Here is a 24,684-nt window from a genome sequence, read left to right as displayed (position 1 = left end):
TATGATAAAGTGAAAGTGTTGTGCAGGTTTCCTTTGAGGATGAGGACTGATATATCAGACACAGAGTGATCGCTTTGTGAAAAGTATTCACCTACATGTGATATGGTGTTTTTGTCTTTTATCATTTTCCTATGTGAGTTCATTCAAGAGAGTAGTGATTGCCTGGTTTCACCCATGCAGCTGTTATTGGGGTTTTTAGTGCACTGGTTGAGGTACACCATGTTGTGATATGCACGTGTAGAACCCCTGAATCCTAAAAGGTGTGTTGATCATTGCAAAACGCCTGCAGGTTTTGCATCTGCTGTTCTGGCAAGGTCTGGCACCACTTTGAGTTGATGTGTCCTGGTCTGTGGGCAGCTTACTTCTGATGATGAGCTTGGAGAGGTTACGGGGGTTGTTTGCAGGCCTGAAGACTTCCTTCAGGATGAGGTCCCCATCGAATGTGGGTCATAGTTGTTAAAAGACAAATGACAAAAGACAAAAACACCCCATCATCTGTGGGTGAACATTTTTCACAAAGCGATCACTCAATATATGACCTATCAGTACTCATCTTCAAAGGAAACCTGCACAACACTTTCAAAAGATGAGCCTGGGAGCTTAAATTCATAACTTTGCTAGACATTAAAAATCATAGTCTTAATAAAGACACTGGATTTATGGTTTATTACAACAATGTGTAACCCACAAATTTCCTTTATATCCTATGACTACAGGGGTGCTAATGGGCCACTTCGCCATGAATGGTCCCTTAAAATATGCGCAAATTACTTATGTTAAGATATCTGTTCAATCTTGTATTTAGCTCTGACACTCAGGGCATGTCTACACAGCAATTAAAACCCTGTGGCTGGACCATGCCAGCTGACTCAGTGTTGTGAGGCTTGGGTTAAGGGTCCCAGAGCCTGGGCTGCAGCCCAAGCCCAAATGTCTACACTGCAATTAACAGCCCCTTAGCCCAAGGCCCACGAGCCCAAGTCATCTGGTATGGGCCAGCTGCAGGTGTCTAAACTACAGCAACATACCCCCTGGGTATCTCTCCCAGACTTGAAGAGCTCTGTGTAGCTCAAAAGCTTGTCTCTCACCAACAGAAGTTGGTCTAATAAAGGATATTACCTCACTCACTTTGTCTCTCTAATATCCTGGGACCAACACAGCTACAACAAGACTGCATACAGCAAGGCATTACCTTAGTCTCACTGAAAATAATGAAATGGAAATTATTTTGAAAGAGGGTAGTTCTGTGTTGAATTCTCTGTAGTAGAATGTTATTCATTAGTACCTGTTATAAGAGGATCTTCTAGCTATGAAGAATAACAAGGAATAATGACCATTAATCCTACCAAATGTTTTCAAATGAATCTTATGCAGAAGATTTCAGGGAGTTTTAACAATAAGGGAAGTTTGAAGCATGTTTGTTGTTCCATTATTAAGATACTTCAAAAACAAAAAATGTTCTGATGCTGAGTGCTGAATTTCTTAAATAACCCTCTTTTTAAAATTATCTTCTCAGTTAAACTCATTAATCAATTTATTTTAAAGTTCTCAGAAAATGCACTCTGTACTCAAAGAGTACATGCTGCAGTTTGGGGGAGGAGATGCATCTTTCATAGATAAAGAAGAGGATCAACCTCTTGCTTATGTGCAAAACTTAACTACAGAACTACAAGTGGTGCTTCCACAATTAAGGGTACATTAAATAATAGTTTACAAAGAGTTAATAAATTATTAGTAGCTGTTTTAGTAAATAATTAATCAATTGTTACAGACTGTTATAGAGTTCAACAAGGTAAGAGGTTGCTTGCACCATCTAGAACACTGATCTTCCACTGATGTACTTACCTGTAGAATATACTATTCATGCCTGTAACATGCTTTTAACATTTATTAATCAACCCTTTACAAACCATTTATCAATGCAACCTTAATGAAGTCTGACTAAGAAACTTCTGACCATCTGCAAGGCACTAAGGGGAACAACTCCAGGATTCCCCTACATCCTGTGAAATACAGAATTATACACCTCCATTTCCCAAAATCTTTATTAATCAGGTGAAGGGACAGAACAAAAATGAGGGAAAAGCCATCCTTGGCATGGACATGCAGAGGGTCGGGAACCAGTGATACTCCCTAGCCTCCTGCAACACATACATCTGCTGGAGATAACTGGTTGGAGTTGGTGTAGCAGGGAAAGTCTAGCCAGACTCTGCTGCCAGGAACTGGCTGCCTGGACTTTGATCTTGCCTGTTCTCTTCCATCTGAACAGGGCAGCCTGACACTACCATTCTCTCTGCTTTGCCAAAATGACTCTTAGAAGTAATGTGTCCTGCTCACTTTCCTTTCATGCCTTCTATCCCTTTAAGTCAATGGGGGAAGGAATCCACAGCTCGGAGTGAGGCTGGGAGAGTGGTGTCGGGAATATATGCCCTCCCGTTTCCTCTTGCTTTCTATTTTTTAAGTAGGCTCATGCTGGGCTATATAACTTACTGGACCCTCACATTTTACTGCAGTTGTTTCACAGATCAACAAATACCACACGATACCTATAACCATAAACAGCATTATTCAACATATTTCAAGATACATATTTGAACTGTGGTTTCTTGGACCCTTTTATGTAAGCGCATTTGTCTTTTATTCTGTGCGTAACTCAAATACATAAATATATAGCAGCACTGTATGTTGTAAATGTTTTTGGAATAATCTTCCTCTGTATTGCACATTGTTTTCAGTTGTAATGTGACTGTCGCAGCTGCTTACAACAATCTATAACATATTGCAAATTTTAATGACACTCCAGTCAGACCTCAAACTAGTAGAACAACTTTGGGCTGACTGAAACAAGAAACCATTGTGGCAAAAATGTCATTTTTCCCCTGATTTTTAAGCAAATTTTAAAAATTTGATGAAAAATTATGTTAAAATCTCAAACCTTTTGTGATTAAACGCAGAGCCAGCACAAATCTCAAACCGAGTTCTCCAACAGGTTCGTAAACCTTTTGGTGTGCCTCTTCTGAGGTTTGAGTGACTAGTTCCTCAGTGGGGCTACTTCTCCCTCGACATGAGATGCCTACCCCTTGAGGTCCATACCTGTTGCCCTCTTCTTCCTTTCTCCTTCCCCACTTCTCCTGGTTGTCTCTACACTGCATATCATGGCCATTTGGAACAGGGAGAGAGAACTCAGATGATTCTGGTCCAGAAGGACAGATTCCTAACAAGCAGCAGCACTTGAACTAAAAGAGAATTTCCTTTAACTGTTAACAGGTTAGCGCCAATAACAAACAGTGGAGCAGCTGTGATTCCATCCAGTAAAGGAGCAATCAGATATATACACACTATCCAGTACATTACAATACAAATGAACTACCTGAAAATTAAATAGAGGGTGCTGTCTCTGTGATGTGGCACCAATAATCTCTTGGGAGAGACAGACTTCAGTACTTCTGACTAAAGAGCAAATCAGTAAAGTGTAAATAAAGCACTGAAGGTACCTCAGACTAGCTACAAAGAGTCATCTTGCCTTATTTTGCGATGCTTTGGGGACTTAATTTAATGACACTAACATTTACCTTTAGAAAGAAGGAACTAGATAACACACAGCTATCAGTGCACTCTAGTAATCACTTCATTTTTTAATCATAAGATTAATAATAAATTAGGCCAATTTCTCAATTTTACAGAGGGACAGATTACACTGTACACTGCCCTACTCCAGCGCACACTGATTTACTCCAGTAAATCTGGCCCAGAATTTACAAGGCCAAATTTTCAAATTGGTGCCCCAAAAATGTTCATGCATCTGCTTCTATGTACAAGACCCACCTTTACATGTGCACCTGGGCAGCTGAACAGACCATTATCCCACCTGCGTAGTGGGCAATTGCTCATTTACCCACTAAAATATATGTCCTGCATGTGGAATTTTAGGCCTATTTTTGAAAATCTGCTCCATGATATGATGTTTTGGCTAGATCCTCAAGTGGTGTAAATTTGTGCAGTTCCATTAAAGTCAATGGAGCTATGTGGATTTATACAAATTGAGAGTGTGGCCCATAATATTCTTGGGCTTGAGCTGTGTATTGAGCCAGAGTCACATATGTATGCAGACTCCACACGCATCGGTGAGGATCAAACCTAGGACCTTTAGAACCAAAAGTAAAAGCCTCTTCTTCCACTTAACTAAAGAACTCCTTTGGTTTAACAAAATAGCAAGCTGTAATAGTCACTGGCACTGGTCTCTGGAGGGAGACATGATAACATGTACTAAGCCAGTATATTCTTTGCACATCCAAAATTCCCATTGATCTCCCATTAGGCATTAAATAGTATACAAGGATTAAGTCTGCAAGAACTGCAGGACTGGGTTAAGTGCACAAGGTTATACAATATGATATTGCTATTGCATGTGTTTGGTTTTAAGAAGAAAAGGATTAAAGCAGATATTTGAAACAAAATATACTGCATATACCGCACCAGTGACTACAGATTATTTGCAAAAGTTCATAATGTCTTACTCTTCCATACACAAAACTATAATTGTGTGCTACAAATTAAGTTACTATAGAATGAGCTAAAACAATATAAATCACTGTAATAAAAGCTTGATATCCCATGTCTGCTTTCTAATATTTTGTATCTAAATGTGTACAAAAATACTATAAATATCCACAATAGAACCCATTGTATGAACACTCTCTCAGCAGCAGTATCTGAAGAGAACTCTTTGGCAGCATTGATGTCTATTAAACATATTTGGCATACAAAATACTACCTACATGATCTCATGAAAAAAGATGTAAGGAAAAGCAATGGTGTAGTTCATTCTGTATGTTAGCAGATCAAAACAGCCACCCTGCGTCATGTAGACTTCACACTTCACTGTGATCACTGAGTTTGCTGAAATTCTAAAATTGAAGAAACAGAAAGGTTCACCGTATTATCATGTATTACCAAATTATCATCCACATTGTGAGTGCAAAGCACACGAAACAGTAGGAAAGCAAGTACCTCATTTAAAAATCTACATCAAGCACTGCACAGAGAGAGAAATCCAAAGGCTATCCAGCTCATCCTCATTATAAACAAAACAACGAATGAGCCACAAGCCTTTTGGCATCATTAATGAAATTCAGACAGTATGATGTCACTGCTGGAAATCAGATATCCAGAGCCTTGATATTTCAGAATGACAGAGTTTGACGTGGGAGGTAACCATTATGCCAGCCTGTCCCCTCCCTAGCAGTGCAAAACTATTCTGTCCTGCAGAGGCTCAAGCATAAAATAAAACACACAGACACTTTCCATCAGTAGGAACTCCTTCTACCCCATTACCAGTGGTGTCTTCCTCATCTCCCCTCCCCCCATGCTACTTCTCTGCCATCTTCTCCCATCCCCAGGAGTAATGAGAACAAGGAACATATCAAGACACCTAATTCCAGTAAACTGAATGCTCTCTGTTGAGGTTTGAAATTCCTTCACACAAGTTAAGTATAATGGGCCAACTGTAGCATTTAACCACTGGCCTGAGTTGGGGGTGTGTGTATGTGGGGCTGCAACACTCTGGAGGATCTTGGGGACAGATTGTGCCTGAACATTTTTCAAGCCCTTTAAGAATTCCTTGGCTCGTCTGGGCCATTTTTAACTGCCCTGGTTCCTTGCTCAGGAAGATTGGAGGAAGGAAGGTGAAGAGTCATTGACTAATGCATAAGGCACAATCCAATCTAATAAGTTTCAACATTTCTACCTGCCCAGCATGTGTCCTTCCTGTCGCTCTACACCCCATCTCCCTTTCCTCAAGTACTCCATCCTCTTTCCTTCCTCCTGCTGTGATGAATAGCTGACTATGATGAGTCCCACAATGCAGCACTATGATCTTACACACCTCGGGGTAGCTCCTAGACATGCAATGTACTGTGAAGTACAATTAAGTGTGGGAAATATTACAAAATGCAATAGTTGCCATTAAAAAGTTCACATTTGCCAACAGTTACCAGTAGCTACCACAGTTTTCCCCTACACAAAACAAGAAATAACTCTGTAGTAAAGAGTGAGTTTTTAATAGTAACTCTACTTGCCACAGTGCAACTGGCTCACAGCAGAGAAGGGAGCGGTTGGTTGGAGCAGATAGCACTAGGGTCTGTGGGATTCTAACAAATGAATGGTAAGTAGGTGATCAGGAGAAGGGAGGAGCTAGAAGGTGAACATCTGGGCAAATTTTATCAGTCTCTTTAGGAAGATAATCCCTATTATTGGGAGGACAAATGAGTGGTGAGCAGCAGCCCAGACATAGTGGTGGAGGTAGATAACAAAAATCAATTCCTGGTTCAGATTGGAACTTGGTCCAGGATCCAAGTTTTTGAGGGCCCATTCAAGCTCTTTAAGGCACCTCTGAAATGTTTGCATTTTGCAGCATCACTAGAGGAGGGTGGCACTGGACATCAGGATTCTATTCCCAGCTTGCCACCAACTGCCTCTGTGTGTATTGAGGGTTAATTAATGTTGAAGCATCTGGAGAGCCTTAGATGAAAGTTGCTTTTAAGTACAAAGCATTATGTTTTATAACTTAACACACTCAGAGCCAGCAGCGTAGCCAGGTTCTAAGTGTAGGGGGAGCAAACATAAAAAAGGTGCCCCCCCCTTGGCCCCTCCTCTGGTCTCGCCTCCCAAGCCCCGACTCCACCCCCTCATTCCCCCATTGGATCCTTCCCCAAATCCTTGCCCCCAGCCCAGCCCCCTCACTGCCCCATTGGATCCCAAGCCGGGCCTGGGGAGGAGACGCCCCTGTGCAGCATCCTGGGCACATGGGCCATGGCTGGCTGGGGCCAGGAGTGCTGCAGTGCGGAGTGGGCAGGACCTGGGTGGGCAGCGCGGCCCGGGAACGTGGGCCGCTGGCCGGAGACAAGCGGCGGAGAGGGGCTGCGGAAGCAAGACTTGTCCCAGGCGGGGTGGCCGGCGAACAGGGGCGAGGAGCCGGTCGGGGTCCCCCGAACTGATAAACATCCCCGGCACTGCCGGGGAGCCCCGTGCCTCTCCCGCTCAGCTGTGCTCCAGGGGCTCCTTCCCAGTGGAGTGGCGGCTGCCCGGCCGGGAAGGACCCCCTGGAGCGCAGCCGAGTGGGAGAGACGCGGGGCTCCCTACTAGTGGTGGGATGCACCACATGTGCCCAGGGCAGGCTGGGGGGCAGGAGGCTCAGCAGGGAGGGCAGCGCGCGCGGCCAGGATGCTGTGTGCGATCCCGCGGCGTGGTCAGGGCCTGCTAATGGTGGCTGGGACAATGTTGGGGCCTCGCTGAGTGTAGGGCGCGATGGCTGAGGAGCCGGCCCCCTCGCTTCTCCAGCCACGTCTACCGCGCCCCTCCCCCATAGCTCCTCTGGCCGTGCTGTCCCCAGCGCCGGCCTGGCAAGCACTGCTTTTGGAAAATGTGCTGAGGGGAAGTGGCTGCTTCTCCTGTACCCCGCTAGCTAAGCTACTGCTCAGAGCATGGGGTTGTATCCCTGATCATCTTGGCTAAAAGCCATTGATGGACCTATCCTCCAGGAAATTCTCTAATTCTTTACTGAACCCAGTTATACTTTTGGCCTTCACAACATCTCCTGGCAATGAGTTCTACTGGCTGACTGTGCATTGTGTGAAGTACTTCCTTATATTTGTTTTACATTTGATGCCTATTAATTTAATTGGGTGACCCCTGGTTCTTGTGTTATGTGAAGAGGTAAATAACACTTCCACATTCACTTTCTCTGATATCAGTCATGATTTTATAGACTTCTATCATATCCCCTCCCCCGCAGTCATCTCTTTTCTAAGAGGAAGAGTCTCTTTTAATCTCTCCTCTGCTCCATATCCCTAATCATTTTTCCCCTTCTCTGTACTTTTTCCAATTCTAATATATATAGAGAGATACATATATAGAGATATATATCTTTTTTGAGATAAGGCAAACAGAACTGCACACAGTTTCAAGGTGTGTGAGTATATAGTAGCATTATGATATATTCTGTTTTATCTATCCATTTCCTAATAGTTCCTAACATTCTGTTAGCTTTTTTGACTGTCACTGCTCACTGAACAGATGTTTTCAGAGAACTGCCTACAATGATTCCCAAGATCTCTTTCCTGAGTGGTAACAGCTAATTTAGATCCCATCATTTTGTATGTATTGTTGGGATTACATTTTCCAATGTACTTTACTTTGCATTTTTCAACAGTGAATTTCATCTGCCATTTTGTTGCCCAATCATGCAGTTTTAAAAGTTACAAAGGGATCTTATCTTAGCTAGCTTTGGACTTAACCATCTTTAGTAATTTTATATCATCTGCAAACTCTGCCTCCTCACTGTTTACCCCTTTTTCCAAATCATTTATTAATATGTTGAACAGAACTGGTCCCAGTACCAACCCTTGGTGGACCCAATTGTGAAAACTGACCTTTTATTCATACCCCTTTTTTCTCTATCTTTTAACCAGTCCTGATCCATGAGAGGACCTACCCTCTTATCCCATGACAGCTTACTCTGCTTAAGAACTTTTGCTAAGGGTCCCTGTCAAAGGCTCTGACTGCCGGAAGCTGGGACTGGACAACAGGGAATGGATCACTCGATAACTGCCTTGTTCTGCTCATTCCCCCTGAAGCATGTGACAGTGACCATTGCCAGAAGACAGGATACTGAGATAGATGGACCATTGTTCTGACCCAGTATGGCTATTCTTATGTTCTTATAACATTCTTATTATATGCAAAACCAGACAAAATAACAAGTAATTGTCCCAGTCAGCAACATTGAGGTTCATCATGTTTTGCACCCTAGTTCCCTACTTCACTAAGACTTGTAGTTCTCAGTGTAAAATGGTGTGAAAACAATGAACTGAGCATATTTCTCTTATTCTGTAATCCACAACACTAATATCACCAATGCACCTTAATGGGGTGGATCAATGAAGAGGGATTTTGTTGGTGGAGGAGAGAGAGGAGGCATTTATAACCTAAGTAGCAAAATGTGCCTGTTTATAGCAACAGAGAAATACCCAGACCAATGACTAGTTGAATCTTTCTTGGAGGCGGCTCTAAATAGGCTTCTTGCCATCTCTGTATTGCTGAATCAAGCTATGGGAAAACACATTGCTTACAGTGTACACTCAGTTAAAAAGGCATTACAACGAGAAAGGTTTATACTGTTAACATTATGAGCAAAGAGCAGGTTTTATACTTCTTTTAACAAGGAATGCAAAAACTGTTTTTTAGCAAATAAAAACTGGTTCAAGCTTCAACCCTTGTTTCCTGAACCAAGCCTCCCTCACACACCCACATAGCTCTCTCTGCTGCCTTTCAAGAATCATCTGTTCTCTCATCTGCAGACTCTCACCAGAATGCCTTCCTTCCCTAGGGTTCCCCCTTTTACCCTTTCCTCCCCTTTTAAATTCAAGCTGAGGAACTCAGTAGCACCTGTGTAACTTTGTTTTGGTGTAACCTAGATTGTATTACTCACCAGAGCATAGAGGCATCAGAACCTAGCACAAAAAGCTACCAAGATACATAAATCATCACTAAAGGAAGGGGAGGGACTGACGTGAAGAGAGAATCAAATAAGTGAAGTCCAGAGGTTGGAACACCAGCCAGTGGTCATTTGTAAACATGAAACATTAATAATGGGAGTGAGTTGTTTGGTGTGGGTAGGGTGACCAGACAGCAAATGTGAAAAGTCGGGATGGGGGTGGGGGGTAATAGGAGCCTATGTAAGAAAGACCCAAAAATCAGGACTGTCCCTATAAAATCGGGACATCTGGTCACCCTAGGTGGGGGAGAGTTGGTAGAAAGGTAGGTTTGTGTCCAAAGGACTCACTGGATATATGGGACTTCTATACTGTGACAAATTTTTATAAGCACCCAAATCAAGCCTTTGAACCTTTTGGATGTCACCTTTCACTGCTTTAAAACTCACCCTGTTTAAATGAATGGCACCAATTGCAGAGGAAACAGATTCAAAGAAGATAGGATTTTCTGATCCTAGATTTCCACTGTACTGCATTGCTTTTACCAAGGACGCTGTGATAAGACACATACATGAACATTAAAAAGATAATATGAACATTTAAATTACTATTAAAAATTTGTCTGTGGCCTGATACTTGCCTTTACAATGTGCTAGTAACACGTCGATACTTCTGTTTTTAAAATCCATGTAAATCTAAAGGAGTGACAACAATAAAGATTTTACAAAATTGTTTGAAGCACTGACTGTGAATAAAATGCTCAACTTAATTTAGATATTCAAAACAAAACAAGGAACATGCAGTAACAGATTCAAGTTTTACCAAAAACTGACACCAGAGGGAGCCATTCTATAATATAAACAATACTAAGCTATTGGTACAGTAATTTCCCCAGTATGGCCTGACACTGTTAAATACAACAGAAGAACAGTCCTTCATTCCCTTTTAGAATTAATACAGCTATTTGTTTATATGTTCAGCAACTTTATTCTCGTTTGGAAATTTCCATGAAATTGGATCTGTTCTACAGCCACCCGTATCCATTTCACATTACAATTGGGCAGCTTGGATGCTACAACCAGAACTTGACGGATCAAGGATTGGCAGGTCAGACTGAAGAGCAAAAGTTATTTAGGGCCCGCTTGTGCCATCCTAATTTAGTCGTTATCCAGCAAATATCTTCCGCTACATTCAATCCCAACAACACCAACAGGAATTAGCTTTTGGAAAGTAATTTCCGAATATAGCTGAATGATCACTATTATCATTAGATTTATTATTTTTACTGTAGTAGCACAAAGGGGCCCCATTCCTGGGCCAGAACTCCACCATTCGAAGTGCTGTTCTAACACAGATGTGAACAAAATGTGGTGATCACTAAATCCTAACTCCAATGGATTAGGTAGAAAGCAATATTTTCACATAAATAAAAGCCAAAAGCCTAAGGGCCAAAAGTAGGCTTCTTGTAAGTACATGCCAGTCCACTGAAGTCAATGCAACTGCACAAGGTCTGATATTGGCCCTAAATCTGCTTTAGATTAAAAAAGCAGGGGTTTGGGGGAGCGATTGCAGAAGATCTGGCCCCAAACCATTAAACATTAATTTTCGATGTAAACACAGTTCAGTTTAAAGATCAAATCTACGATCACTTTTCTCACACGAGAAATCCTATTGGACCTATTTGCGTGAGTGAGGAGAGCATGGCTTTGGCTCCAGTTCTGTATATAGAAAATATATATAAATACCTGAAGAAGCACAGAGACTCCGGTATAGTCAAAGAAAGTCAGTCCACTGCAGTCTAATATTAAAGCACATCTCTCGTTGGGGCATGGCTGTAATGACAGCTCACCTATACATTTGACAGAAATACTGTTAAGTGTGAAATGCCTATTAGAATCTCCACAGGAATACTGACATTTCTCTAAAAATAAATGGAAAATACCAATGCAAAACTTTCTGTTGTATAGAGAGAAAATATCAAGCAAGAGAATAGCTCAGTTCAGGTGCACAGTAGAAAAATTGGTGTGAAGCAGTATCAGTGGGATAAGGGATGAAATTAAGAAAGGGGGAAATTAGGCTGGATATCAGGAAATGTCTTGCCAGTGAGAAATATTAGACACTAGAATAGTCTCCCTAGGGAAACGGGGGAAGCCTCTTTGGTCATGAATTTCAAAATTAGCCTGGTCAATATTCTAACAGATGTAGGGAATGCTGGCAAGGAGATGGACTGGATCATTAATAGTTCCTGTCCACTGTAATAAGAATGATTAGCATTTATATAGAACTGTACATATTTAAAGCAACAAATAAACATTAATCAGTCCGTAACTAAGGCCCCAGGCCAGCAAAGCCTTTTAGCAAATGCCTGAGTTTAAGCCTATTAAGTATGGCTACGCAGGGATAAAAAAGCCATGGTTGGCCCAGCTGACTTGGGCTCATGGGGCTCAGGCTGCAAGGCTAAAATTTGCTATGTAGTCATTTGAGCTTGGACTTGAGCCTGAGCTCTGGGATCTTCCACCCTTTCAGGGCCTCAGAGCCCAAGTCCGCTGACCTGGGCCAGCCATGGCTCTGCTGCAGGGTTTTTAGTCCTGTGTAGACATACTCTTAGGATTCCATTGGAATCAAATGGATGACACACATATGTAGAACTAAGGACATATTTAACAGCTTTGTTGGATTTGGGGATGAGACTAAGTATTTTAAGGCTTTTGTAATAAGGAAAAGTAGGAAACAAAATATATTTATTGATGCCATACTGTGAATAAATGTTAACTTTAAAGTTAATTATCACAACATACAAAACACTCAAGAAAAGATGGGAGCTTGACTATAAAGATGTGTTAAGTTAAATAGTTGTGACAGAATAGATAAAGAGATTTAAAATCCTTAAGGGGACTTAAGAGTTCCAGCATGGTGTGGATTTATATTGGCACTAATTCCATCCTGTGAGTAGTCTAAAACGCAGAGGTAATCAAAGCCAAGAATGCCTTATTGCTATTGCAGCATACTCTACAGCTGCTTATGCCAGAGCTGAACTTAGCTCAGGGTGTCAATGTTTATTTTTTATTTATTAAACCAATCCCATTCCAGACATCATAAACATGTTTATATAGCGCTAGACTGGGACTTCGGCTCCGTGCCTACACAAGGGAGTGAAGGCAGAAGAACAAGAAAGAATTCCTCAGTATGCCACCCTTGTATGGGCCACACAGCTTTTGGGTCTGGGCATACAGCATATATTTACTCCCTTTCAGAGTAAGTGGGGAGACAATGGGTGGGAAGGAGCAAGGCTGGATTTTCTTCCCCTGTTCACTAGCTAGCACAACTAAGTAGGCACAGTGATGTTACAATTTGCTGCTGGTATATGCCAATGGTAATTTACTACTCCCCTAGAGCAAAAAGGAAAGAACTTAGGCCACGTCCAGACTAGGGTATTAAAATCGATTTTAGATACGCAACTTCAGCTACGTGAATAACATAGCTGAAGTCGAATTTCTAAAATCGAGGTACTCACCCGTCCAGACGGCGCGGCATCGATGTCCGCGGCTCTCCGTGTCGATTCCAGAACTCCGTTCGGGTTGATGGAGTTCCGGAATCGATGTAAGGGCGCTCGGGGATCGATACATCGCGTCCAGACTAGACGCGATATATCGATCCCCGAGCAATCGATTTTAACCCGCCGATGCCGCGGGTTAGTCTGGACGTGGGCTGAGAAAGCGATAATGTGTCTTCCTTCCAGTGCTACTCTTGGAGTGATGCTCAGAGTCTAAAATCAAAATGTAGTCCATAGGTTAGTGGTATAACCACAAACATCCACAACTATATTCCAGACATATATCTCTTTTGAAGAACTTCGGGACTATTTGTTGGTGCTTATTCTCATGCTGCTAGAAACTCTGCTACTATGTTGGTTTCTAGAAGTGGAAGTCCACCTTTTCTTCTCTTTCTCATGTAAATGAACCCAAGTGAAATTCACTGCTGTGCAGAGATTGAGCACTAGGTCTATGCACCGCTTAAATCCTCACAAGAGGGTTTAAGTGTGATCTAAGAAGTACATAGGTCTTATGCTAGCTGTCAGCATGGATACAACTTTTGCACACTGTGAAGAATCAGTTCAGCCAAATGAAATCTGCATTTCACATTGGTTGACATTTCTGTGCTTTTAGGGAAATGCTGCTACAATACTTTATAGTCTTTACTAGAAGTTCTTACATTGCTGTTCTTTACAGCTATAGCCATGCACTCAGTTGCTCCAAATAAAACAATCTAATGCGATATACACATCATAAACAGAGTTAATAAAGGTTAGTAGTTAACAACAGTCAGATAATAGCCCAAATTCAAGTTTTCCTCTATAGCCTGAATGCTAACAAGCTTTTTACAATAGATGTAATAGCTGAACTCCATCCATGCTTGAGGTCACCCATATAAAGAAAAGCCTGCAATTTTTCTTAGCCTCTATGAATGTATGCACTATGTTCTGACATTTTATGAAGTGTGGTATGAGAGGGGTTTAGCATTTAAGTCTTAAATAAAAACAAACCTTTCGTTTGTTCCATATGCTGAAGTAAGGTACCACTGTTAATTTCAATCTCCATTTTCTTTGCTTTTATTGTAAATGGCTTTAAAAGCCATAAAGTTTTAACATGGTTTTAATCCTTTTGTACCTTTCAGTCTTGTACTAACTATGGCTCCAATCCTGCAGTGAACTCTGAGTAGGCACAGGGGCCCACCCGATGCAGATCTTGTTGCATGATCAGGGTATGCAACTGTGTTATTTCCTCATTTTATGAGCAAATGCTGTACATTTAATTTTTGTGTTTCAGTTGAGAGAATAGGTGCCAACTTTCCGATTTTCTGAGGGGTGCTTCCTACCCTCTGTCCCACCCCTTCCCCTACTCCAACCCTTCCCCCTAGCATGCCCAGGACTGGTGCCTCCCCGTATTGGAGTGGCACAATCTAAAGGGGAGGTCATGTGTCTCCACCCACCAACTCCTCCCCCCCATGCCCCCACGGCATGTTCCACCACTCTCCCTGGCAGGAGGGAGCCCAGGCAGGGAGCAGGAGGGAGCTGCTTCTAATGTCGGCCCCTCCCACTAGCTGTTCTGCAGCCTGCCAGCTGCCTGAGAGAGCCTGGTTGGGAAAGAGTTGGGCTCGACTGCTGGGGACCATGGCTGAGCGGGCAAGAAACGTGCTGGGGGGGGAGGAGGACTCCGGCTCGCTCACCCCCAGTCCCCAAGCATGGGCAGGGAATGGAAACTGCCTCCTCCCCAACCATGCTCTCTCAGAAGCCGTCAGCCTGCCATGCTGCAGAGCAGCGTCCCAGTGGCCAGAAGTGGCTGGTCCCGCCTCTTCCATTCCCTGGCATATGGGGAAGTCCCCCTGTTGTTGCTCAGTGCTGCCTCTTCCCACTTTGTTCTGCCCCCTCTCCCCACCTCTTCCAGCGCCCCACCCCCTGCTTCTCCCCCTCCCTCCCAGCACCTCGGGCACACCGCTGAACTGCTGATCCTCGGGGGGGGGAGGTGCTTGGGGGAGGGGGAAGAGCTGATTGGTGGGGCCCCCCACAGGAAAGGGAGAGGAGCGCCCCACCCGTGAGGGCTGAGCACCTACCATTTTTTTCCATGGGTGCTCCAGCCCAAGAGCACCCATGGAGTTGGCGCCTATGGTTGAGAGGCTGAAGTCAGGTCTCTAGATCAAATCTGGACCAGAGCAGTAATAATTTAAATCACCCTGTGGTTAGATTCATGGAACCCTGAGATGGATTCATGGTAATTCTTCTGAAATAAGCTGGCAGTTGCTGAGTATAGCTACATTGGATCAGAATGTGACTGTAGCACACAGACACATCCCAGCTAGCTCGCATCTAGGCAGCTTGAATCACAATAGTAGTGAACCCACAGCAGTACAGGCGGCAGCACAGGCTAGCCTCCCAAGCACATAGTCAGGTCTCCAGGTCGGCTCTTACAGGCCATGCTGCCACAGCCTCACTGCTCTTGTTATTCCAGCTACCTAGATCAAAGTTAGCTCAGGTATGACTACACGTGCTGCAGTCACACCTCAGAGTCCTATCTAGAGAAGAGATATCTCTGCTGGATCCTGTAGTGGCAATCTCAGAAAGGAGCTCAAGAACTAAGTGTAGAACTAAATGAGCATTCTCATTTCTACAAGGGGGCCCTCCAGACCAAAGTTAAGGAAGATTGACAGGGTATTGTGGGGGAAATGGAACTGTTTGTGCTCATGCAATGTTAGTTCATTAATGACTTGGATAATGAAGTAGGGAGGATGCTAATAAAATCTGCAGGTGACACCAAGCTGGAAGGGGTTGGAAGCACTTCGAAGCACAGGTTTAAAAGTCAAAATGGCTTGACAAACTGGAGAATTGGTCTGAATTTCACAAGATGAAATATAATAAAGACAAGTACAAAGTACTTCCCTTATGAAGAAAAAATCAAATGCACAACTACAAAATGGGGAATAACTGGCTCGGTGATAGTACTGCTGAAAAAGATCTGGGGTTATAGTAGATCACAAACGGAATATGAGTCATCAATGTGTGCAGCTGCAAAAATGGTTAATACAATTCCGGGGTGTATTAACAGGAGTGTTGTATGTAAGACACAAGAGGAATTGGTCCCGTTCTGCTTGGCTCTGGTGAGGCTCCAGCTTGAGCACTGTGTCCCAGTTCTGAGCACCACAATTTAGACAAGATGTGGACAAACTGGAAAGAGTCCAGAGGAGAGCAACAAAAATGATAAAAAGGTTTAGAAAACCTGTCCTATGAGGAAAGATTAAAAAACCCAGTCACACTTATTCTTGAGAAAAGAAGACTGAGGGGGACCTGATAAGTCTTCCAATATGTTAAGGGCTGTTATTAAGAGGATGGTGATCAATTGTCCTCCATACCCACTGAAGGGAGGACAGGAAACAATGGGCTTAATCTGCAACCAGGGAGATTTAGGTTGGATATTAAGAAAAATCTTTCTAACTATAAGGGTAGTTAAGCTCTGAAATAGTCTTCCAAGGGTAGTTGTGGAGTCCCCATCATTGGAAGCTCTTAAAAACAAGTTGGACAAACACCTGCCAGGGCTTGTCTAGATTGACTTGATCCTGCCACAGGGCAGGGGGCTGGTTTTGATGATCTCTTAAGGTCCCTTATAGCCATGATTTTATGCTTTACTTGGTGTGTGTCCATGGCATGAAAATTCATTTACAAATAAATGGGAAAATTTGGAACCATCTGACACGCTTGAAACCCCCTCTTGTATTTTACATGGTAAACTCACCAAGGCAGTTTCCATTGGATACTGGATTGAGCAACGTGTTCTGTTCACACTGAAACAAAAGCAATGAACAATATAAGTACTCGGAGTGAAGGGTAATCAGGTCGCGTGCCTCATTTGTCAATTTCCTTATTGAGAAACAGAATTAAGAGTCCAGAAAAAATATCAAAATTGTCTTTCTGTGACTCAATGTTGTGGATCCATTGTATTTGTGGAATAAAGGAAGCAAGCATTTCCCAGTTATCTCAACCTGTTTACTATTGCAGCTGACTTTCACCTTCTGAGCCAACCACCAACCTGAATCTGGATTCAGCGAATGTATTTTTTTAATGACTCTTCAAAGGATGTTAAACAGGGCTGGTAAAAAGACAGGAAAATAATTTTTTGAAAAATTTCAGTATTTCAAAGTTGTTTCCATTTCACAGGGCTCAAAATGGACTATTTTCTGTAAAATTATCTGCAATATTTTCAATTCAATTCTTTCTAAATTCTTCATTTACCAAAAATACGTTTTATTTAGTAAAAAAAGATTATATATATATATATAAACATTTATGATAAATATTTCAGCAAAAATATCAGAAACTTTCACAGAGAAAAAATCAATCTTGCTAATTTTTTGCAAAAAGTTTTGAAAAAAAGGCCAATTTTCTACGAAAAAACTGCAAAATATTTCAGCTAGTTCCAGTGTTTAGCTCTTTCTAGTACAGAGAAAAGACTAAATCCCTGCACCATGAAACCTCTAAACTAATTTCAGACACAAATCAAATGCATTTCTTTCTATCTAGGTACTTATATGACTCCTCTCACTGTAGATTTGTAGTACCTTCCCAGTAATGAAAGAAAAAACATCAGCAACAGTAAAACTCTCTCGCTCCCCTAAAACTGGAATAGGTATGAGTGAGTAAATTGGAATAGCAGGATGCCTTTGGTGACACTCCGTAGAACCACAGTTATATGCATTTACTTTTTTTAATACTCTATTTTTCCCAAAAATATTAGCAGTGTAAAAAATGAAACAGAGTTATTACATTAGGGCCTGATTCTCAACAGTTTTACCAACATAACTCCCTATTGATTCCAAATGAGTTGCTCCTGATTTATAGTAGCACGGGAGGAGAATTGGAAACAGAGTTCAATTTCCAGAGATGTTGAGCACCTGCAGCAGCCATTGACTACAGCTGAAGATTTCTTTTGAAAATCAGGCTTTTAAATCCTGATCCAAAGTTCACTAAAATTAATGGAATGCATCCCTTGGACTTTGGATTGGCGCATTAGCATCTTTCACTGAATCACATAAACAAATATATTACAGATATTAGAGATATTCTTTCAAAATAATAGGAAAAACTAAATATATTTAATCTCCTGAATTTTAGACTTGAACTTTATTCCATGGTAAACAACTAATTTATAGTATAGTCTGATTTTTCTACTGCATTATCTAATTAAATGCTGTGAAATCTTCTGATGGAATGCACAAGAGAAATGCAAGTAAGTTTCATCATTACTAATGCATGCAGTATAACCTACCTTGTTTAGATCATCGTGTGGCTGGGTGCTTGCACCATCCTTCTGGATTATCCTTATTAGGTCATGATGGAACTTCTTGGCATTCAAAAATACCAGTGGGTTGTTCACTGAAACTATCTTTACCTGTTGTAAAGATTCCTTTGGGATGAAATAAACAAAAAACTTAGTGCCTTAAGATTTAAAAAACGGAAATTTCTTTAAAAACCAGGGCCGCTCGGGGGGGGGGGCGCGCGCAGGGCAAGTGGGGCAATTTGCCCCAGGCCCCGCAGGGGCCCCCACGAGAGTTTTTCAGGTGTGGGGGGTCCTTCCGCCCCAGGCGGTAATTCGGCGGTGGGGAGCCCCCACTGCAGGTATTCGGGGCACTTTGGTGGCGACTCCCGGAGCAGAAGGACCCCCCCTGTTGCCGAATAACTGCCAAAGCGGGGGCTCCCCGCCGCCGAAGACCCCAGGTCCCTTGAATCCTGTGGGCGGCCCTGTTAAAAACCCTACATAATACCAAACAACAATCCCATGAGAAAATTCTGAGTTACCATGGTGCTTTAACAGATTACTAATTTGATCAGTCTTCACACATGATTCTATCTTAAATTGAGGAGGAAATATAAGTAAAATTAAAAGAGTATTTAAAGGTATTCACTGAGTGTCACTTGAAGAATTTCTACCCAGTAGATAAAATTTCTGAGCTTTTCATGCATCTAAAGCTCTAACACATGAAGAAGCCTGAGCTACTCTGAAGCAAGGCTGAATCATCTATGAACTACAGAAGCCATTTCTGATCTTCCCAACATCATCCTCGACTACAGGCATAAAGCTAGAACCACTCTCAGCTAGCCAGAATAACACAAATTAGAGCCAACTCCAGGTGTCCCAAAGTAATATGAGCTTAATTGTGCCTTCCAGACACATCCCTAATGGTATGATAACCGCTTCTTATTGGGGGTGCTATTGTATGATTGTGTCTAGGACCTGAGAGAATTCTACTTTCAGGAAGCAATTGATGAGAGGACACTGTAGATGTGGAGAAAGGAGTATAGCCTGCATGTTGCACTGTCTCAGTTCTCTCTCTCTCTTTATGCTTGCACACAGAACATTGTGTCAGAAGTGAGTCATCTCCTACAGATAGGTGAAATCAGAATCTAAGACTATTACAAAACAAACCAAGAGAAAACAGTAATCTAATCATGACAACATACCAGATTCCTGTCCTTGAGCAGATGGCCATGAAACAGAACATGTTTAGCAACTGTATATTTTTTAGAACACAGGGGGAAAGCTATGAAAAAATGTCAATAGAGCTGGATAAAAAGGAAAACAAAGTAAGAACAACCACACTATTAGCTGTAATTAGGAAAGACTGCCTCATGCTCCAACAGCCTCTGGACATGTCAACAGCACAGCAGGAGGACCCTGGAAACAACCTAGAAGTGCATCAAAAACATTTTCAACCCACAAAAAATGTTACATACGAAAGGCATCTTCTCAACAAGGGTAATCAAGAATCTGGAGAAACAATAGATCAGTATATTGCCAGATTGTACAAAATGGCTGACTCGTGAAATTACTAAATCTTGAAAGATCAGATTTGTGCTCGGTTAGTAATTGGGACAACAGATGCAGGAACTGGAATGAGAATGCTCAGAGAGCCCACTCCACAGGTGTGCAAAGCTAGTGCACAAACTTCCGATAAAATGCAGAGGATAAGTGGAGCAAACACAAAGATAATTCACCAAGAAGCACAGGGAAAGCATGAAAATACACAGTACATTCCCAATAGACCCTGAAACAAAATGGCAATGGACTTTTTCACTGCAAACCACACAAACTATCTAGTTACTGTAGACTTCTTTTCAGAATAGTCCTCTGGGAACTAGTCAAATGGTCATACAGTACTGAAGCGACCATCATCATAGACAAAGTCATGAAGCGTTTCACATTTCAGCAGGCACAGTATCCCAAATTGTGTAGTTTAGGACAACTAGTCCAGTTTACTTGCAGAGCATTTGTGCAATTTACCCAGGAATGGGAATTCAGTTATAACATTTCACTTCATCACCATACCACAGCCAACTGAACAGCAAACCTGAAATGGCAGTTGCAAGTACGAATCCGGCATTAACGAAAGCTGCAGAAAGAAAAAAATATAGGGCAAGGCATTCTTGAATGGAGAAACACTCCCACAGGAGACTTTAACAGCAGCCCAGTACAATGCTTGATGTTCAGATGAACACGCATCCTGGTGCCTATCATCCCAACATTACTATAACTGGCAGTAGTAACATACAAAGAGGAGAAGAGACCTGCAAAGGCCAAAACCTACTATGACTGAGAAGCTAATGTCATGTACTTCTTATATACAGTAGGTTGCAGTGCTGCTACTAGCAGATCAGGCTTCTGTGTCAGATATGCCAACTACAGAGCTTCTTTCTGAGAGAGAGAGATTCATCAGAGATATGTCTTACATAAAATCCTTTAATGCTCTCCCAGGGATGGTTGAGGTTAGCTTAAATAAGGAGAGGTTACTTACCTTACAGTAACTTGAGTTCTTCAAGATGTTTTGTCCCTATGGATGCTCCACCATAGAAGGTGCCCACACCCATGCACTCTTGACCAGAGACTGCAACCAGGGCACATAAGGAGGCCTGGGTATGCTGCCAGTCAGTTCCTTCTCAACTGCAAAGCCTAACAGTTCAGAAGGGAAGGAGGGCAGGAGGTGAAGCACCCATAGGGATAAAACATCTTGAACTAAAGTTTCTATAACATAAGTAACTTCTCCTTCTTCTCTGAGTATATGTCCATATGGAGGCTCCACCATAGGAGACTCCCAAGCACTAACTCAATGAGGAAGAGGGTGCTGAGGAAGTAAGTCCAGGTCAGTTTGAAGGACTGCATCATCAAAGGCAGTATCATCTCTGGAAGCAGGTAAGATGGCATGGTGTTTGGCCAAGGTATGGAGAGAACGAAGACTAACAAATCTCTGCTCTGGGAATGTCTTTCAGTAGAGGTATAGATGGAAACTGATCTCTAATAGAATTTACTGTCACTCCATGAGAGGGCTGTACGTCCGCATTCTCGTAACAGGTCCTGATGCAATCTGAAACCCCCTTATATAGTTTTTGTGTAGAAATGGGTTGGCTGTTCATCCTATCCACAACCAAAACAAACAGTCTAAGAGAGGCATGGTATAGTTTAGTCCTCTCCAGAAATAAGGCAAGGGTCTTCCTGACATCCAAAGAATGAAGGCTTGACTCTCCTCTGGAGGCATGAGGTTTTGGGCAGAAAACTGGTAGGTGACTTTCCTGGTTAATGTTATGTTCTGAGGAGACCTTTGGGAGAAAATAAGGATGGAGAGGTAATATAACCTTGTTTTTGTATAAGGTGGTGTATGGTAGGTCCACCATAAGCACTCCCAGCTCCCTCATTCACTTCGCGGAGGTGTTGGCAATCAGAAAAGGAATTTTGAAGGAGAGATGGAGGATGGTTCACTATAGGTTTCAAGGTGGGAAGGCCCACTAGCACTTTCACTTTTGTAGGTAAATATTGGGAGTACTGGGCTTTCTACTGGATGGGAGGAAAAGGTCAATTCCATGCTTGAGAGCTACAGACAAGCCATGCTCTCAGATTCATGGAGGAGAAGTTGGGATGAACAAGGGACCCTGAACTCTGTATCAACAAATCCTTTGTGATAGGAATTCTGAGGGGTGTTACCTCTGAGTAGTGGATGAAGTTTGAGTACCACACTTGCCTCCGCCAAGCAGGTGCTATGATAATAACTCTTGCTCCTTCTCGATGCAGCTTGTGAAGGCTCTTGAGGATTAATGGTATAGGTGGGTAGGCATAAAGAAGGGTAGTGAGCCATGGTGTTACCAGGGCATCCCCCTGGAGACCCACGACTGTAACCTCCCTTAGAGCAGAACAGGTGACATTTTGCATTGTTCAGTGTGTCAGAAAGGTCTACCCCAGTATACTCTAGGTCTGGCAGATGCTGTAGAAGACAGAGTCCTTGAGACCCCATTTGTGATCCTGCCAAAAGTGTCTGCTCAGACAGTCTGCAGCTGTACTCTGGAAGCCTGGTAGATAGATTGCTGACATTGCTATCTGATGAGCGATGCACCAGTTCCACAGCCTTAGCAGCTCTGCACATAAGGCCTGCGGACTTGCTGTGCCTTGTCAGCTGATATAGTATATTGCTGTCTTGTTGTCTAGCATTTCTCTGACTAACATACCTTGTATGGCACAAAGAAAGTGTTGGCAAGTATATCATACTGCATAGTGATGTCTGGATAGGCTGTTTGTTTGGAATATATGCTGTTTTTACTCATGTCTGGAGGCATCTGAATGGCATCTTCGCATGGAAAGTCACATACATAGAGGCCAACATGTGGCCCAAAATATTAGGCAAGTCCTCACTGTTGTTTTTAGGCTGCACTGTAACGTTGAGATTAGAGAAGGTAGGGTGAAGAATCTCTCCTACGGTAGGCAGGTTCTTGCTGTTGTGGAGAGCCTAGAGCAGTTCCTATAAAGTCTATTATCTGAACTGGAGATGGCATGGGGTGTCATAAACAGATAGCTAAGGGTTAATGTCTCTTTCACCTGAAGCACCTGACCAGAGGACCAATCAGGAAACCGGATTTTTTTCAACTCTGGGTGGAGGGAAGTTTGTGTCTGAGTCTTTTGTCTGTCTGCCTGCTTTCTCTGAGCTTTGGAGAAGCAGTTTCTACTTTCTAGTCTTCTGTTTCTAAGTGTAAGGACAAAGAGATCAGATAGTAAGTTATATGGTTTCTTTTCTTTGGTATTTGCATGAATATAAGTGCTGGAGTGCTTTGATTTGTATTCTTTTTGAATAAGGCTGTTTATTCAATATTCTTTTAAGCAATTGACCCTGTATTGTATCATCTTAATACAGAGAGACCATTTGTATGTATTTTTCTTTCTTTTTTTTATATAAAGCTTTCTTTTTAGACCTGTTGGAGTTTTTCTTTACTTCAGGGAAATTGAGTCTGTACTCACCAGGGAATTGGTGGGAGGAAGAAATCAGGGGAGATCTGTGTGTTGGATTTGCTAGCCTGATTTTGCATTCCCTCTGGGGGAATAGGAAAGTACTTTTTGTTTCCAGGATTGGGAACAGAGAGGGGGAGTCACTCTGTTTGGATTCACAGGGCTTGTGTCTGTGTATCTCTCCAGGAGCACCTGGAGGGGGGAAGGGAAAAAGGATTATTTCCCTCTGTTTTTGAGACTCAAGGGATTTGGGTCTTGGGGTCCCCAGGGAAGGTTTTTCAGGGGGACCAGAGTGCCCCAAAACACTCTAATTTTTTGGGTGGTGGCAGCAGGTACCAGGTCCAAGCTGGTAACTAAGCTTGGAGGTTTTCATGCTAACCCCCATATTTTGGACGCTAAGGTCCAAATCTGGGACTAAGGTTATGACATGGTGTAGCAGTGGTGGGATATAGACAGAATCCAGAAGCCAGTAGGAATATTATATTTTTCTTTTCTCTGCTAAGGGCTTTTTAGCAGAGAGAAACAGTTGGTTTTAAAAGGGAACCAGAGAGAATTTTTTTTTCTGCTCTCTCTGGCAGTTTGTGGCTTGCATGTTAAGCAAGAAGCCATTACCAGACTGTTAAGGGTCTTTTGTCACACAATAGCACTCCCATTGAGAGTCATTACCAGCACTATATAAATGCAAATAAAGTGGTTTTTCAGGTTTACTTAACATTGAAAATTAGCTAAAGGCACTGTTGCTAGGCAGACTTCAGGAGGCAACAGAGAACCTGCAGTTCAGAAGATAAACACCGGAGGGCACCCCAACACAAGAAAACAGGAATCATGACTTCTAAGGCAAAAATTGAGGCCGAAGAGCAATTCAAAGAAGCTGAACACAGGCGACAACTGGAAATAAAACAAACAGAGATGGAAATAAGAGAGAGAGAAAGAGAGGCAGCACACAAAAGAAAACTAGAAGAAGAAGAGGTGGCCTACCGAAGGAAACAAGCAGAAGAAGAGGCGGCCCACCGCCGAGACATGGAAAAACACCAAAAAGAAATGGAAAAACACCAAAAAGAAATGGAAAAACAACAAAAAGAGAATGAAGAGAAGGAAAAACAGAGAAAACATGAACTGGAGTTGGCAAAAGCTGGGCTGCATGTGCCAGCCAACCCTAACAACCCGGCGCCAATTATTGCTCCACAGCACAGGAAATTTCCCACCTACAAGGCAGGTGATGACACTGAGGCCTTCTTGGAAAATTTTGAAAGAGCCTGTCTTGGGTACAACATCCCCGAAGACCAGTACATGGTAGAATTGAGGTCACAGCTCAGTGGACCTTTAGCAGAGGTGGCAGCTGAAATGCCTAAGCACCAAATGAATGACTATAAACTTTTTCAAACCAA

The 24,684-nt window shown here is 42.5% G+C and overlaps 1 protein-coding gene across 1 annotated transcript in view; it reads right to left on the bottom strand.

The window, feature by feature from the left end:
• Nucleotides 1-4,461: 4,461 nt before the first annotated feature.
• SLC26A7 (solute carrier family 26 member 7) overlaps nt 4,462-24,684 on the bottom strand; it is a 151,923-nt gene continuing 131,700 nt past the window's right edge. The window contains exons 13-18 of the mRNA XM_050941497.1: nt 18,302-18,439; nt 16,772-16,820; nt 11,234-11,337; nt 10,129-10,183; nt 9,938-10,041; nt 4,462-4,904 (exon numbers count right to left, since the gene is read on the bottom strand). Of these exons, the coding sequence (XP_050797454.1) occupies nt 4,869-4,904; nt 9,938-10,041; nt 10,129-10,183; nt 11,234-11,337; nt 16,772-16,820; nt 18,302-18,439 (486 nt within the window). The 3' untranslated portion in view covers nt 4,462-4,868. The remainder of the gene's footprint in view (nt 4,905-9,937; nt 10,042-10,128; nt 10,184-11,233; nt 11,338-16,771; nt 16,821-18,301; nt 18,440-24,684) is intronic.

The sequence above is a fragment of the Gopherus flavomarginatus genome, chromosome 2 (assembly GCF_025201925.1).
Source record: "Gopherus flavomarginatus isolate rGopFla2 chromosome 2, rGopFla2.mat.asm, whole genome shotgun sequence".
NCBI lineage: Eukaryota > Metazoa > Chordata > Testudines > Testudinidae > Gopherus > Gopherus flavomarginatus.
Note: the sequence above shows the minus strand (reverse complement) of the source record. Positions and strands in the feature narration are given on the sequence as shown.